Below are 14,307 nucleotides of genomic sequence, written 5' to 3'. Positions count from 1 at the left end.
ATAGAAATATAGTATCTGCTTTTTAAACACAAGTTAGGATAAAGACTGAAATCAGGTCATGAATATATCAATGAAAGCGAGAAGGATAAATTAATCGAACATAAGAACTAAATACTGGTAACTGTTTGCATAGGTATTTGTACTTTACTGGACTCGACACTATAGTACAGGGTAAGCTGCCCCACTCTGGATAGCAGCGTCGATTCCGAGGTTAGCTCAAAATTTCGACATTCAACATCACCAACTCGTCCGTATCAATCCATCATCAGCCGCAGTCTATTGAGCGCTGCGTGCTGACGATCGCAATGAACACAATGTTCTCTTCAATCACGCGCCTCGCGCGCCCCGTCTTGGCCAAGTCTCTGGCTCAATCGCCCAGGTACGGCCTTCGACATATCTCTATCAAAAACTATCGCTGACCTCATCAGGACATTCACAACCCTCGTCCCTCTGCGACCTTCTCTAACCCCCATGAACGGCGCAATCCGAAGAAGTGTTCTCCCGTCAAGCTTCACTCCCTCAGTGGCCGCCTCAGCCGATATCGTGCCCTCAAGCGCCATCACAGAACACCCCGCGTTGGGCGGCATGCAAATCCGCTGCGGACCCCGAAACACTATGAACGGACACACCAGACTCGTGCAGAAGCGCAGACATGGCTTCCTCGTCCGAAAGCGAAGCAAGACGGGCAGGAGGATTCTACTCAGGAGGAAGATCAAGGGCCGAAGGAACATTGCCCAGTAGGCCACCCATGCCTACTGAGACATTTAGGAGGTTGGATGACACGTCAATGAAGTCGCAGCGGCATATGTACGATACGGGAAAGGGGTAGAGGACGGTGGTTCTGGGGGATCCAGATGTCTCTCAGCCACCCTCGTGTGTTACGAAATCTGTACAAAGACTACCAAAAAAAAACAAAAGATCTTGCACACTACGGATGGTTTCTCGGCGTGATGCCGAACTCACATATCAAAAAGCTGAAGCTTAAACAGGGGTATATCGTGCAAAAAGAATTACGAACAGCCAGTTCCAGACTTCACATGAACGTCATTGAAGCCGGCAGTCTGGGGTCGACGTCGAGTTTGGAAGGAGACCAAGCAAGATTGAAGCTTGGAGAAGCGCCAAGGTGTCAAACTCGATGCACCTGACTCCGGAGGTATTCTCAAACGAGAAAGAGATATGTGCTGTAACGATGTCTAGTTCCGATAGATGAATGCAGCACTGGTTTGGGTCTGGCTCACCGGAACTAGTCAACACCATCACGACGTGGGGAAATAGTGTCTCCAACCCCGCATCGAAAAAGAGTGAGAATCACAGGCTTCTAGTCAGGACGAGAAAATGTGCATCTGGGTTCGCCTGTGTTCCTCGGTTTGTTTTTTCTAGTGTGACCACCTGCAGGTCTTGGGGTTGTCGATCATCAGGTACAAAGTGCTACGTAGGCTGGAGTTAGGTAGTAAGCGGGAGTTTTTTTGACTAACTAACTTAGCGACAAGACGAAAGAATCGGATATGAATTGAGATGCCTGTACGATTGGAGCGCATTTGATTAGTGAGTCTAGTAGATATTCAGGAACTTGTAACTGTCTTTTCACTTGACGCTGAGTGAACAGTTACAGACGCCAAGAGCCTGGTCAATGGTGTAGCTCACTATCTCTGTCTCGGATTCAGTCCCTTCTAGAGTAAAGATGATGACAATGGTGTGTGTGGTGAATTGCAGCTTACTGCTACCGTACATACATACATCGGCCCGCCTTGCAGCAAGAGTGTGATGAGATGGTGTGCAGTGTGATGAAAGGGGTAGGTGTCAAGACTATCAAATGTCAGTCAGCTGAAACTGACGTTGCTTTTACAAAAGAAAGAATAAAAATAGGAAAATACATGTGAATCTAAATATGTTGTGTTGCATGCTTGACTAACATCGAGTAGTTGCGACATAAACGGTCGGACTCAAGCGAGATGTAGTCAATTAATTGATGGGTTAGGTATTTTCCTCCTTCAACTCGGTATTTCAATTAACCCCAGATATCGGCACTTGTTTCTCTTCTCCAGATTACATATCGCATCGAGTTATAGATAGTAGTCCCAATTGAGTCGAGTACCCCGTCCAAAACCTGTTTTCTCAGAAACCAACCCGCAGCCTAAACAAAAAGTCCCTTGTCTTTCTGCAAGAAACGCAGACAACCCCTGGCCTTTTTTAGAGTGGACGCCTCACGATGCAGCCGTTGCGATAATTAATTGACAGTTATCCGGACATAAATGCATTCATAGCGGTCAAGCCAGGCTGAGGCAGGGTTAAAGCGAAAGGGTTGCAGCACTGCCCGTATTGTAGGTCATGAATTGGCCGATCGTGTTGAAAAGAATGCAAGTGATAACTAGTTACAAGGCGCTCTATGAAAGATGGTTGGTCAAAACTGTCAACATAGCCTGGGCGGCAAATCGCTTGGTGTCAACTCTATAGCATGTACTATAATTGGCCTCTTCATCACAGTGACACCAAAGTAGCAGTCTCAGACTTACGGACCAACCATTTCTCTCGCTCATGACTTGGTCATCAGACTCGAATATTTTTTCTCTTCTTTTGCTTCTATTACCCCTAGGGTTGTACAATACGAACCCCTACAAACTCAACTCAAGAGACAGTCCTAGTCTTATCCCAACATTTTGACAGCCCTTGCCCTGCTCCTCCCAGGATGTAACTGAAGCTGAGAAGGGTACCCCTGTAGCCCACCTTTTCCCATCTGCATCGGTGCATCCCATCACGACCCTCACGTGGTCCGAGATCGTCGTTACCCGTATTGGAAGCCTACTCCGGGCCCAACGCGGAATTGGACCAAGGAAAAATAACTTTGAGACCTCTTCAAGCAGACGATTGTCTGTTGCTGGGATGTGTAGTCGATAATGCGGGGTGACAGGACAGGGTCTCAGTCCAGCAACCCACCATCATGGGCATTGACTGTACATACTGCCGGAGCTCATCATTTCGTTTTCGGGCCCTGGCGTTTACCTGACCGACCGAGTTTGCCAAGATGGAGGGCATGAGAGACATTGACTAGTCTGGGCGGGTATTGTGATGAGAGAGGAAGCGAGAGACTAGAAGCAAATAACGAATGTATATATAAGCTGCCTCATCCCTCGTTGATATGGTGTTCTTGTAAGTCAGGATATCCCAGGCCAGCTTCAGTATTCAGTATCCTTTCTGAGGGAGTTCCCATCTTGTCACAGCTTGTCTATCTATCACTCACTTATACCCTTGGATCCCGTCCCTTGTCTGTCAAGATGCGTCTCCTGTCACTCCTCTCAGTTGTCACCCTTGCAGTAGCCAGCCCTCTGAGCGTTGAAGAATACGCCAAGGCTCTCGATGAACGAGGTACACACGATCATCATTCCTATAACAAACTCCATACTCACAAAGTCTCTAGCTGTCTCTGTCTCCACCACCGACTTTGGCAACTTCAAGTTCTACATCCAGCACGGCGCCGCAGCATACTGCAACTCCGAAGCCCCGGCCGGTGCAAAGGTCACCTGCAGCGGAAACGGCTGTCCAACTGTTCAGTCCAACGGTGCTACCATCGTGGCATCCTTCACGTAAGTCCCACCCGGCACAAACCCATCACCAACTCCAAGCTTACACGTTTTCTCTCAGTGGATCCAAGACTGGAATTGGCGGCTACGTCGCTACAGACCCTACACGCAAGGAGATCGTCGTCTCGTTCCGTGGTAGCATCAACATCCGCAACTGGCTTACCAACCTCGACTTCGACCAGGACGACTGCAGCCTGACCTCGGGCTGTGGTGTTCACTCAGGCTTCCAGAATGCCTGGAACGAGATCTCAGCCGCAGCAACCGCCGCTGTCGCAAAGGCCCGCAAGGCAAACCCTTCGTTCAAGGTCGTCTCCGTAGGTCACTCCCTGGGTGGTGCTGTAGCTACACTGGCAGGCGCGAATCTGCGAGTTGGTGGAACACCCCTTGACATCTACACCTACGGTTCACCCCGAGTTGGAAACACACAGCTCGCTGCCTTTGTCTCGAACCAGGCTGGTGGAGAGTTCCGCGTTACGAACGCCAAGGACCCCGTGCCTCGTCTCCCCCCTCTGATCTTTGGATACCGACACACATCCCCCGAGTACTGGCTGTCTGGCAGCGGAGGTGACAAGATCGACTACACCATCAACGATGTCAAAGTCTGTGAGGGTGCCGCCAACCTCCGGTGCAACGGTGGAACACTCGGATTGGATATCGATGCCCATCTCCACTACTTCCAGGCAACCGATGCTTGCTCTGCTGGCGGCATCTCGTGGAGAAGATACAGGAGTGCCAAGCGTGAGAGCATCTCAGAGAGGGCTACCATGACCGATGCTGAGCTCGAGAAGAAGCTTAACAGCTATGTTGAGATGGATAAGGAGTATATCAAGACTCACGCCAACCGCTCATCATAGTATGACATTTACGCACTAACGACATAAATACCATAATAATATTTCTGAATACCATTCTGGTGCAAGCATGATAAAGTGAAATTCATTACCTAGCTATGTGTAAATGCCTCATAACCATCCGTACGCCATGCAATAGGTAAGTTGTGCGACTGAGAAAACAAGTAGTCATGTACTGAAAACTCCAAAAGATCACCAAATGAGCCCTTGCTTTTTGGTACAGCACGAAACCAATCATTCAGACCCCTCCACCATCATGCCCTGTGCATTGGGGATACCCACGAGAATGACACCGCGAGGCACGCGGACATTCCTCACCTTCATGCACCCAAAGACATTGACTTCCCGAATATTAGGGCAAGCTCGGAAGATCAAATCCAAAACGAAGTCGGTCACCTCCTCACAGAAGCTGATCTCCATTTTTTTCAACTCGGGGTATTGGGCATTCTCGTTAAAAACCTCTTCAAAAGCCTCCCGCGAAATATGACGGCACGCATGAACGTTGAGCTCCCGAAGTTTGTGACCAGAGTGAGCCATCAATGCTTTGAAGCCGTCGCTGCAAAGACCGATGTTGTCAGGGTTTTCTCGAGGCCTACTCGCGTCCACCTGTCGGCACTTTTGGAGGTCCACAAATTGCAGTGGAGGGTTCTCCCAGTTGGTGAACAGCTCGACAAATCCAAAGTCGGTCATGACCTCACAATCAGTGATGCGCAACTTGACGAGAGATCGACAGTTGTCATGAATGGCCCGCAACACGGCATCGTCGATATCGGTGACAATCTTGAGAGACAAAGTCTGAAGGTTGACGCCGATGCTTCGGATGATTTTGACGTAAGCATCGGATCGTGTCTTGTGCAGCAGCTGAAGCCCAAGATGCTCCAAGGATGCCAAATCTGCAATCGTCTTGACACCATCATTGGTGAGTTTTTGGTTGTTCTCGACCTTGAGTCGTTTCAAGTTGGGGCAGTGATCTCTCAACATGGCTATACTGTCATCGCCAAAATGGTTGTCCGTGTAGTATACTTGAACCCCCTGCAACGATTGGCCCTTGGCTTGCATGAACTCATGCCACTTCTCCTCACTCAAAAGGTTCGCTCCATGGAGATAGAACGTCTCCAACGCAGTGTCACGAGTCAACAGATAGTCCATGACCTCATCCTTGAATTGAATGCCGCATCGAATCTTGAGGTGTCGAAGTCGTGGGGCGATCTGGAAGATTGACATGTAGTCGAACTCGGTGAGCTTTGAGCCATCGTAGATATGGACATCTTCGGTATTTGGCTGGACGAAGAGAGGCAGAGTCTCGGATTTGAGAAGTCGGCGCTTGGAGAACATCCGTGCAATCTTGTCAACGAGATGTTCTGGTAGATCTCCAAGACTGTCGGCAAGATCAACATTTTTGGCCAAGGTCTGAACACAAAGAGTAGCCAAGCTCTTGGTACCGACATCGCCATCTAGGATTCGACTCTGAATCGCTCGACGTCTGCCAACACCGCCAACGGCAGCCTGCTTCTTGACCTTCTTCTTTGGTGCACCTTGTCGTTCCTTGGCTATCTCCCTCCCGCAAGGGGAGCACAGCAGTCCGCCGTTAGGTCCAGCGACCGAGTAAGGTGTGACAGTGAATCGTTTGTCGCAAATTTCGCAGTTTTCCATCTGTCCAGGCAAAGGGCCAGTGCCCTCGTCCATGATTGCACGGGCAATCTCGTCGTCCGATTCATCCGTGTTCTTCTTACGCTTCCTGAAAGCCTTGCTTTCCTTGATTTTGGTGAGCGTCTTCTGTTCCTCCATCTTGCGCTTTGAAGAAGCTTCATTTTCGTCGCTACGAGCCGCACGACGCCCAGATCTAGCGCCAGCTGCAGAAGATTCCCCATTACCATTCACATCTTCTTCTGTTGCCTCCTCCGCTGCTGCTTGCCGCCGGCGAGCGTCAGCAGTGGAGCGAATTTGAGCGGCAGAGATGTTATGCGACTAAGACGTGGTCAGTATACTCGTGATTGTGTCGTGACAGTAAACTCACGGCAAGGAAATCAGTCAAAGCCGACTGCCTATTATAATGTTAGTGTATACTGTTTATTTGGCCATGGTTAGACTTACGGTCCAGTGATAGAACGGGCAGGTCGATTTCCATTCTGTCCGGTCTGGCCATTTTGGTCTTGGGCGTTCTGATTGTTGCTCCTCGTTGCTCGCGCCCTGCAGATATGATAAGCTTATCGCCGCCTAGAGTAATGACGTTGATGAGAGAAACCTACATAGTTGATGAAAAGAGTGATGCGCCTTCTAAAACGAAAGATTCGCCCAGGGGAGTGTTCCTTGGGATTTTGCGACAATGACAAGGACCAGAATTAGGGTAGAAAAGGAAAGGTTGATCTTGAAAAGGAGTCGGCGCAAAAAGTGCATTCATGCGACTCAAGCAAACCTAGGTCCGTAGGTACAGTGGCGTTCCCGCTGCCGCCCCCCTCGCACGAGATTGACACCGTGTCACGTGACTAGATCGCCTTCCCGATGGACTTTTCTTGGTGGCAAATCGAGGATCAGGTACGATGCACCCCAATCAGATCGACAATTTAGGCCCCTTGCCCCTGACACGTGCCTTCGCGTAGCGGGGTGTTCCTTCCCCCGACACTGTGAACCGTGAATCGTGAATTGAGAACTGGTGTTGGTGTTGGCTTGTTGGCTCTTAGGCGGCAGGAACGCCCCCCGAAAAAGGAGCAGGTGGCGACTTGCCTCAAACCTCCATCTTACTTTTTCTTCCCTTTCGTCTTAACTTTAATTTTGTTCATCTAGTCTTTGAGATTTTCCCTATTGACTTTTTCTGTTCATCTCAATTGTTTGACTGCTTCACTGTTTGTTTGCTGTTGCCCGCAGTGACTTCCGTTTGTAGCTGCCTGCCTATTCACATTCACGGTCACTTACTATTATTGCGTTCACACCTGTGCATTGGTGAACTACCTCCAACAGCAACTGCCGTCCTTCGCCTTCCATCGTCAGGCCTCAAACTTGGGAGGTTTTTTTTTTCTCTTACTCAACTGAAAGAATTAAATCTCCAAAAGATTTCTTTCTTTGTTCATCACCGTGCAGCCATCTCTCATCTCACCAAAGCCAATATTGCACCCCTGCACAAGCTGACATCATGGCTCGTGGTCGCCCTTCGACTCGGGGCGCTCCCAAAGACTCGTCGACGACAGATGGTGAGCGTCTTGTTGATCGAATACTTGAGCAATACTAATAAGAATTAGTCTCTCGAGAGCCATCTGTTGCATCTGGCCGAATGACTCGATCAGCTGTAACAAAAAGTCAAGTTACCTCATCTGCATCGACCCCAGCTCCAAGCACAGAAGTCCAGGGGGCACCTGGGCCACGACCAAGAGGCCGTCCAAGAAAGAGTGTTGCTTCTGTTGATGAATCGCCTACTGCACAGTCACCCGCTCCTAGCGCTGTCCCTGCTAGACGACGCGGACGTCCTAGTAAGGCTCTTGTCGCTGAAAGTGAGTCTGGATCTTCAGTGCCCACCCCTAAGGATCTCGACTCGGAGAGTGATTATTCAACTCCGGCCTCGAGCAAAGTACCCACCCCAGCGGCAGGCGGCAATGTCAAAATCGAGGTTGTTGTTCCTGGTCCTTCTACTTCTGCTTCACTTGCTACTGATCGTGAATGGGAGCTACGCAACAGTGCTTATTCGATGACAAGGGGCAAGGGCAAATCAAGAATGATTGCAGATTCCGAGGATGACGATGATGATCTCGATAATTCCCGGGATGCTCAGGTGGCCCGTCGTCTTCAGAATGAAGAGTTCAAACAACTACCGACCATTCCAACTCGCCCCATTCGTCAAAGCGTCAGATCGTCTTTGTCTACCACCACTCCAGCCCAAACCTCAGTGAAGCGAGAACGGGCGTTGACTGACACAACCGCCAAAAGAGGACGTCCACAAAAGAAGCAGAGAGTTATCCCTGATTCCGACGATCAAGACATCGACATGGATGCTGAAATCGCTGCTGCAGCGGCGCTAGATTCGGAAGAGCTCTCGTCACTGAGCTCACATGCGGACGAGGAATTTTCGGAGGGTGATGACAGTGAGGGAGACGGAGATGAGTATGCCTCCAGTGGCGACGAGCCGCTCAGATCTCGAAAGTCGAGGGGAAAACTCCCTGCACGCGCCATCGCGAGTACAGCATCTCTCGGAAATGGTATTGCCACTACAGCTCCGCCCTCTGATATGACGACTGCGTTGCATAACGGCCCCTCAGGCGACGAACTTGATGCTTTGGAAAACGCGTTGGGGGTTGTCGGATCATCTGACTATGACAACATCACATCTGCCATTGACACCGGTACTAGCGATACTGATGGGGATGTTGCCAGAGCCAATGTTGCTGCTATCTCTCGAAGCCGACGAGGTTTCAATTCTTTTGCGGGTCGAAGCAAGCGCCATATTAGGGAACGAGAGCGTTTGGAAAAGAACCATCCTGAGATTAAAACAATGTGGCAAGACTTGGAGGATAGGCCTGTTCTCAAGGCTGGAAAAGCCGCCCAGCCTCAAAACATCTCACGTCAACTCAAACCGTTTCAGCTTGAAGGTCTAGCTTGGATGACGGAGATGGAAAGGGGAGAGTGGAAGGGTGGATTGCTCGGCGATGAGATGGGTCTGGGCAAGACCATTCAGGCTGTATCTCTGATAATGTCAGATTACCCTGCAAAGCTCCCATCGCTGGTGCTCGTGCCCCCTGTTGCTTTGATGCAATGGCAATCGGAGATCAAGTCGTACACTGACGGTACCTTGAAGACTTTTGTTTACCATGGGACGAACCAAAAGACCAAAGGAATAACCGTCAGTCAGCTCAAGAAATTCGACGTGATCATGATGTCGTACAACAGTCTCGAGTCCATCTACCGCAAGCAAGAGAAAGGCTTCAAGCGCAAGGATGGGATTTACAAGGAGAAGAGCGTCATTCACGCCATCAACTTTCACCGAGTCATTCTGGATGAGGCACATTGCATCAAAACGCGAACCACCATGACTGCCAAAGCATGCTTTGCTCTCAAGACCACCTTCCGATGGTGCTTGACTGGCACACCTCTCCAGAACCGAATTGGCGAGTTCTTCTCTCTGGTTCGCTTCCTGAACATCGCTCCCTTTGCGTCTTACCTGTGCAAGATGTGCCCTTGCTCTATGCTTGAGTGGTCTATGGATGAACACAGCCGCTGCTCTGGCTGCAAGCACGCAGGTATGCAGCATGTTTCGGTTTTCAACCAAGAACTTTTGAACCCCATTCAGAAGTACGGAAACCGTGGACCTGGAAAAACGGCTCTCGGGCGCCTACGGTTGATGACGGATCGCATCATGCTGCGCCGACTGAAGAAGGACCACACTAACTCCATGGAGCTACCTGTCAAGGAAATCTATGTTGATCGTCAGTTTTTCGGCGAGGTTGAAAATGATTTTGCCAACAGCATTATGACTAATGGTCAGCGCAAGTTTGATACCTACGTCGCACAAGGTGTTCTCCTCAACAACTATGCCAACATCTTTGGTCTCATCATGCAGATGCGACAAGTTGCTGACCATCCCGACCTGCTCTTGAAGAAGAATGCCGAGGGAGGACAGAATATCCTCGTCTGCTGCATTTGTGACGAGCCGGCTGAGGATACGGTGCGCAGTAGGTGCAAGCACGACTTTTGCCGAGCCTGTGTTGGTAGCTATGTCCGCTCGACTGATGAGCCTGACTGCCCTCGCTGCCATATCCCCCTATCGATTGACCTTGAACAGCCGGAAATTGAACAGGACGAGAATCTTGTCAAAAAGAACTCGATCATCAACCGAATCAAGATGGAGAATTGGACCTCTTCATCCAAGATTGAACTTCTTGTTCATGAGCTACACAAGCTCCGTTCTGACAATGCCTCGCACAAGTCAATCATCTTCTCCCAGTTCACCACCATGTTGCAGCTCATTGAGTGGCGTCTGCGCCGAGCTGGTATCACTACAGTGATGCTTGACGGCAGCATGACTCCTGCTCAGCGACAGGCTTCTATTGAGCATTTCATGAACAACGTGGATGTTGAGTGTTTCCTCGTCTCACTCAAGGCCGGTGGTGTGGCGCTGAACCTGACCGAAGCCTCTCGAGTCTTCATTGTTGATCCGTAAGTTTTTCGATTCCTCCCTTGTAATTTTGACTGACCATTATGTAGGTGGTGGAACCCGGCTGCAGAATGGCAGTCTGCCGATCGATGCCATCGCATTGGCCAGACTCGACCATGCACCATTACCCGTCTCTGCATTGAAGATTCGGTTGAAAGTCGAATGGTGCTGATCCAAGAGAAGAAGACCAACATGATCCATTCTACTGTCAACGCTGACGACAAGGCTATGGAATCGCTTACCCCAGCGGATATGCAGTTCCTTTTCCGTGGTTCCTAAATTAACAGGGACATTCTACCTGTGTATTTTGGTAAAGGGTGCATTTGAAAGGCCATATATTATTTTACCCTCCGACTAATCCCTGTCTACCCATGAACATTTCATGGACAGAAGCATGTACACTATGGCCCCTTGGCCACCAGTTCAAACGGGATCGGACACGGAGCAAGGAGTTAGGCGCCAGCACGATGGGCTGTGATACAGCACCATATTGGTTCAATTTTGACATTCTGAGGGGAGTGTGTAGTGTATTTGCTAGCTAATGAACAAATAAATACCTGAGTTAAAACAAGCGTTCATTTTGTGAATCGTGAATGTTCGTCGAAGGACATGTAGTTGAAAGTGTATTCATGTGCGAAGTGGAGGTCACTGGGATTCATCACAGCAACATACTTTCAAGAAGGACATTATGTTAGTATTGAAAATCAGTCTAACGACTCTATCTAGGTCTTTTCTTGTCTTTTTTCTAATGCTCTCACGTGGACAGACATACTGTAGTTGCCATCGATTTTGATGGATCTCAAACCAAGTTTTCAAAAAAAAAGATTCTCCAAAGAGAAAACGAAAAAAAAGTGTTTGGCCAGAAAGAAAGATCTAGTCTAGCACGTTTGTGACATTGCAGAGATCATAGTCCGAGAAGGGCCTTGGCACCTGGCTCGCTGCAGACGTAAATGACGTCGTGAGCGTTGGAGAAGCCGTTGAACTGAGTGGCAGAGCACTTGGTGTATGCGCCCATATCCTCAAAGTAAAGCCAGTCGCCGACGTCGAGAATGGGGTCGAAACGAGTGCTATCAGTGATGCGGTCGATACCGTCGCAGGTAGGACCCCAAATGGAGTATTCGAAGCCCTCGCCCACGGGAGTGGGTTCGGCGGCGGCGGTCTCGAAGAGGGTCTTGCCAGAGGTGCGCAGGATCTTGGCGGTGGGCTGCTGGTGATCAAACATGATGTTTGAGAAGTTTCCGTAGACACCGTCGTTGACGTAGAGCATGTAGCCCTTGCCATCGAGAGTAGGGTCCTCGACGGTGCGGCGAGCGATGATGTTGCAGGCAATGGTGAAAGCCGTAGCAACATAGTAGCGACCGGGCTCGGCAATGATCTCGACGCCACTGTGAGGCGGGAAGAATTCGTCGAGAGCGCCACGGAGGACGTTGGCCATAGCCTCGAAGGTGTCGCCACAGAAGCCACCACCAACGTCGAGGGTGCGCATGGCAAACCCAAAATCGCGTGCCTGCTGGAAAACGGTGTGGGCGTCGCGAACGGCCTTGAAAAAGGCAAGAGGGTCGGACGCACCAGAGCCAACGTGGAAGCTGACGCCAACAACGTTGAGACCAAGGTCCTTGGCCAGGGCGAGGAGACCCTCGGTGGTGTCCATGGCAGCACCAAACTTCATGCTGAAGCGGCACAGGGACTCGCTGTCGTCGGTCATGATGCGGAGGAAGAGCTCGGCTCCTGGGTAGAGCTTGGCGATCTTGTAGAGCTCGTCGGCATTGTCAAAAGTCATCTGTTTGACGCCCACAGACTTGACGTATCGGACGTACGAGTTAGTCTTACAGGGTTGGGCGTAGATGATGCGGTCGGGGCTGAGGCCTGCGGACAGAACCTGCTCAATCTCGGTCTTGGAGGCGCAATCGAAGCCGGTGCCGAGCTCAGATAGAAGCTTGATGATCTGAGGATCGGGGTTGCACTTGACGGCTAGTGTATGTGTTAGTGGCTGTGGAACAGGGTGTTATACGAGAAGCTTGTATTGCTTACCATAGAAAGGCCGGACTCGAGGGAGATTCTTCTTCCAGCGGAGATGCTGGCGGTAGACCTCGCCAAGGTCGGCAACGAAGAAGGTATCTTCGTCGCCAGGCTCACACATCTCATGATCAATGGCCTCCACACGCTGGTGGAGAGCCTGGCCGATGAGTTGCTTTGGGGTAATCACGTCATGTTGCTCAATAGAATCCCGGATGATGGGTTTCTTTAATGCGATATGAGGATGATTGACATTGTGGTTGTAAGTGTCGAGGACAGCCGTTGCCATAACCATATCCCAAACAGTTGCGGGGGTTTTGTTTTGGGAGTTTGTTGACGAGGGATTGAGTCCGGAGACTGACAGATTGACTTGATGTGCAAGTGTGGTAGGAGTGTAACCGAAAAATCGGATGGTGTTAGGGTGGTCGGGAACGGCGATGAACTGATCCCTCGGTGATTTGGCGAGGCCTCCTCGACTCTTCCTCGGCGAGAGGAAGAACCTCTAAGTACCTCCTATGCGGCAGCTGACGGGTGTCGAAGAACGACGGGGGAGGATGGTCGGGTCTTGGACCGTGCAAGACAGAGAGATCGAGGAGCTTATGGTCGAGCAGCAATAGCAGTGGGAGGAGGGATCGCGTTGATGATGTGGGAGGGCTTGCAGAGGCTGAAATCTTTGTCACTGACGAAGCTGACGGCCGGAGGAGCCGTAGTGAAGATGTTGCCTTTTAAAGACCAAAGGCGGGTCGAGTTGTGGTGGAGGTGTTGAGCAGCTGGGGGAGAGTTGCTCAAACGAAGACGGACGGGTTTTGCTGTTGATACCAACGGGTTTGGTACTGTTGTAACGGTGTGGAAAAGTATACGATTTGTCCTTGACAGAAAGTAAGTAGTCGGGGAAGGGGGGAGGAAGGAAAAAAAGTATGGGGGGGAGACGGCGTCCTTTTTATCTAGTCTTGTCCAAACACAGAAAAGATGGAGGTTGTATTTTTTCCCCCTTCCTTGCTGATTCTATTTCCAATGGTTGGTTCGACAAGGGGGAAAAAAGGTGGAGGAGACAAATCTTGGTCTAGGTCGTTCGGTCGGGTCGCTTCGAGATCTCCATATAGAGGTGAGAGAAATTTTTATTCCTCCACTGTGACGTTTACAAGAGGGGCAGTATTTACAGGGGGGTGGTTCAGATGGAGCACAGGGAGGCTTAGAGAGGTAGACGTGCCTGGCTATCAACAAGAAAGGATAAATACAGTAGTAGAGGTACTTGTCAATGCTACTGATTGCAAGCAACAACAATGTTTAGGATTCCTACTGTAGAATTCAAATTGATATGTGGCATGACCTCGTAAACACCACCCAATCCGGGTTCCGTAAATAAATTGGCGGTGATGATCCATGATCCATCTCGATTCTTAAAGAGCTATCCCTGGTTCAGGCCCTCTTAAACCCCGCGCTAAACCCAACTCAAACCCCAAGCAAGCAAGACGGGCACAATGCAATTCTGTGGCGCTCTTTTTCTCACATTTTTCCAGTATCTCGGGAGCATAAAAAGAAAGGAGAGTGAACATGATCATGTATGGAAGTACTATGCATGCAATGCAATGCAATGCAATATACACAAAAATCCCCCCAGAAAAGGAAACCTGATTCCGTTTCTTTTCCGGATACTATACATTTATAGTACATCAACAAGCCGTTGACCGACAGAGTCACCGACGTGTTACAATGGAGGCGT

The 14,307-nt window shown here is 50.0% G+C and overlaps 5 protein-coding genes across 5 annotated transcripts; 3 read left to right on the top strand and 2 right to left on the bottom strand.

The window, feature by feature from the left end:
• The first annotated feature begins 238 nt into the window (after positions 1–238).
• On the top strand, positions 239–931 carry FGSG_05907 (uncharacterized protein). The gene is made up of 2 exons (XM_011326214.1): positions 239–379; positions 429–931. Exons 1-2 carry the CDS (start codon positions 315–317, stop codon positions 739–741), a joined length of 378 nt encoding a protein of 125 aa, XP_011324516.1. The 5' UTR covers positions 239–314; the 3' UTR covers positions 742–931.
• A 2,233-nt stretch (positions 932–3,164) lies between these two features.
• FGSG_05906 (uncharacterized protein) lies at positions 3,165–4,432 on the top strand (the record flags this gene model as incomplete). Its single annotated transcript, XM_011326213.1, has 3 exons — positions 3,165–3,363; positions 3,416–3,581; positions 3,640–4,432. The coding sequence occupies exons 1-3, from the start codon at positions 3,273–3,275 to the stop codon at positions 4,430–4,432; spliced, it is 1,050 nt and encodes a 349-aa protein (XP_011324515.1). The 5' UTR covers positions 3,165–3,272.
• Positions 4,433–4,663: 231 nt separating this feature from the next.
• Positions 4,664–7,367, bottom strand: FGSG_05905 (uncharacterized protein; the record flags this gene model as incomplete). Its single annotated transcript, XM_011326212.1, has 5 exons — positions 4,664–6,397; positions 6,447–6,474; positions 6,524–6,619; positions 7,172–7,193; positions 7,343–7,367. 5 exons carry the CDS (start codon positions 7,365–7,367, stop codon positions 4,664–4,666), a joined length of 1,905 nt encoding a protein of 634 aa, XP_011324514.1.
• Positions 7,368–8,108: 741 nt separating this feature from the next.
• Positions 8,109–12,530, top strand: FGSG_05904 (DNA repair protein RAD16; the record flags this gene model as incomplete). The annotated part of the gene is made up of 2 exons (XM_011326211.1): positions 8,109–10,570; positions 10,619–12,530. The coding sequence occupies 2 exons, from the start codon at positions 8,109–8,111 to the stop codon at positions 10,845–10,847; spliced, it is 2,691 nt and encodes an 896-aa protein (XP_011324513.1). The 3' UTR covers positions 10,848–12,530.
• On the bottom strand, positions 11,241–13,437 carry FGSG_05903 (ornithine decarboxylase). The gene is made up of 2 exons (XM_011326210.1): positions 12,600–13,437; positions 11,241–12,539 (listed from the first exon to the last, which is right to left on the bottom strand). The coding sequence occupies exons 1-2, from the start codon at positions 12,877–12,879 to the stop codon at positions 11,473–11,475; spliced, it is 1,347 nt and encodes a 448-aa protein (XP_011324512.1). The 5' UTR covers positions 12,880–13,437; the 3' UTR covers positions 11,241–11,472.
• Between the last annotated feature and the right edge of the window lie 870 nt (positions 13,438–14,307).

This window comes from Fusarium graminearum, chromosome 3 (genome assembly GCF_000240135.3).
Source record: "Fusarium graminearum PH-1 chromosome 3, whole genome shotgun sequence".
NCBI lineage: Eukaryota > Fungi > Ascomycota > Sordariomycetes > Hypocreales > Nectriaceae > Fusarium > Fusarium graminearum.
This window is presented reverse-complemented; position numbering and strand designations above follow the sequence as displayed.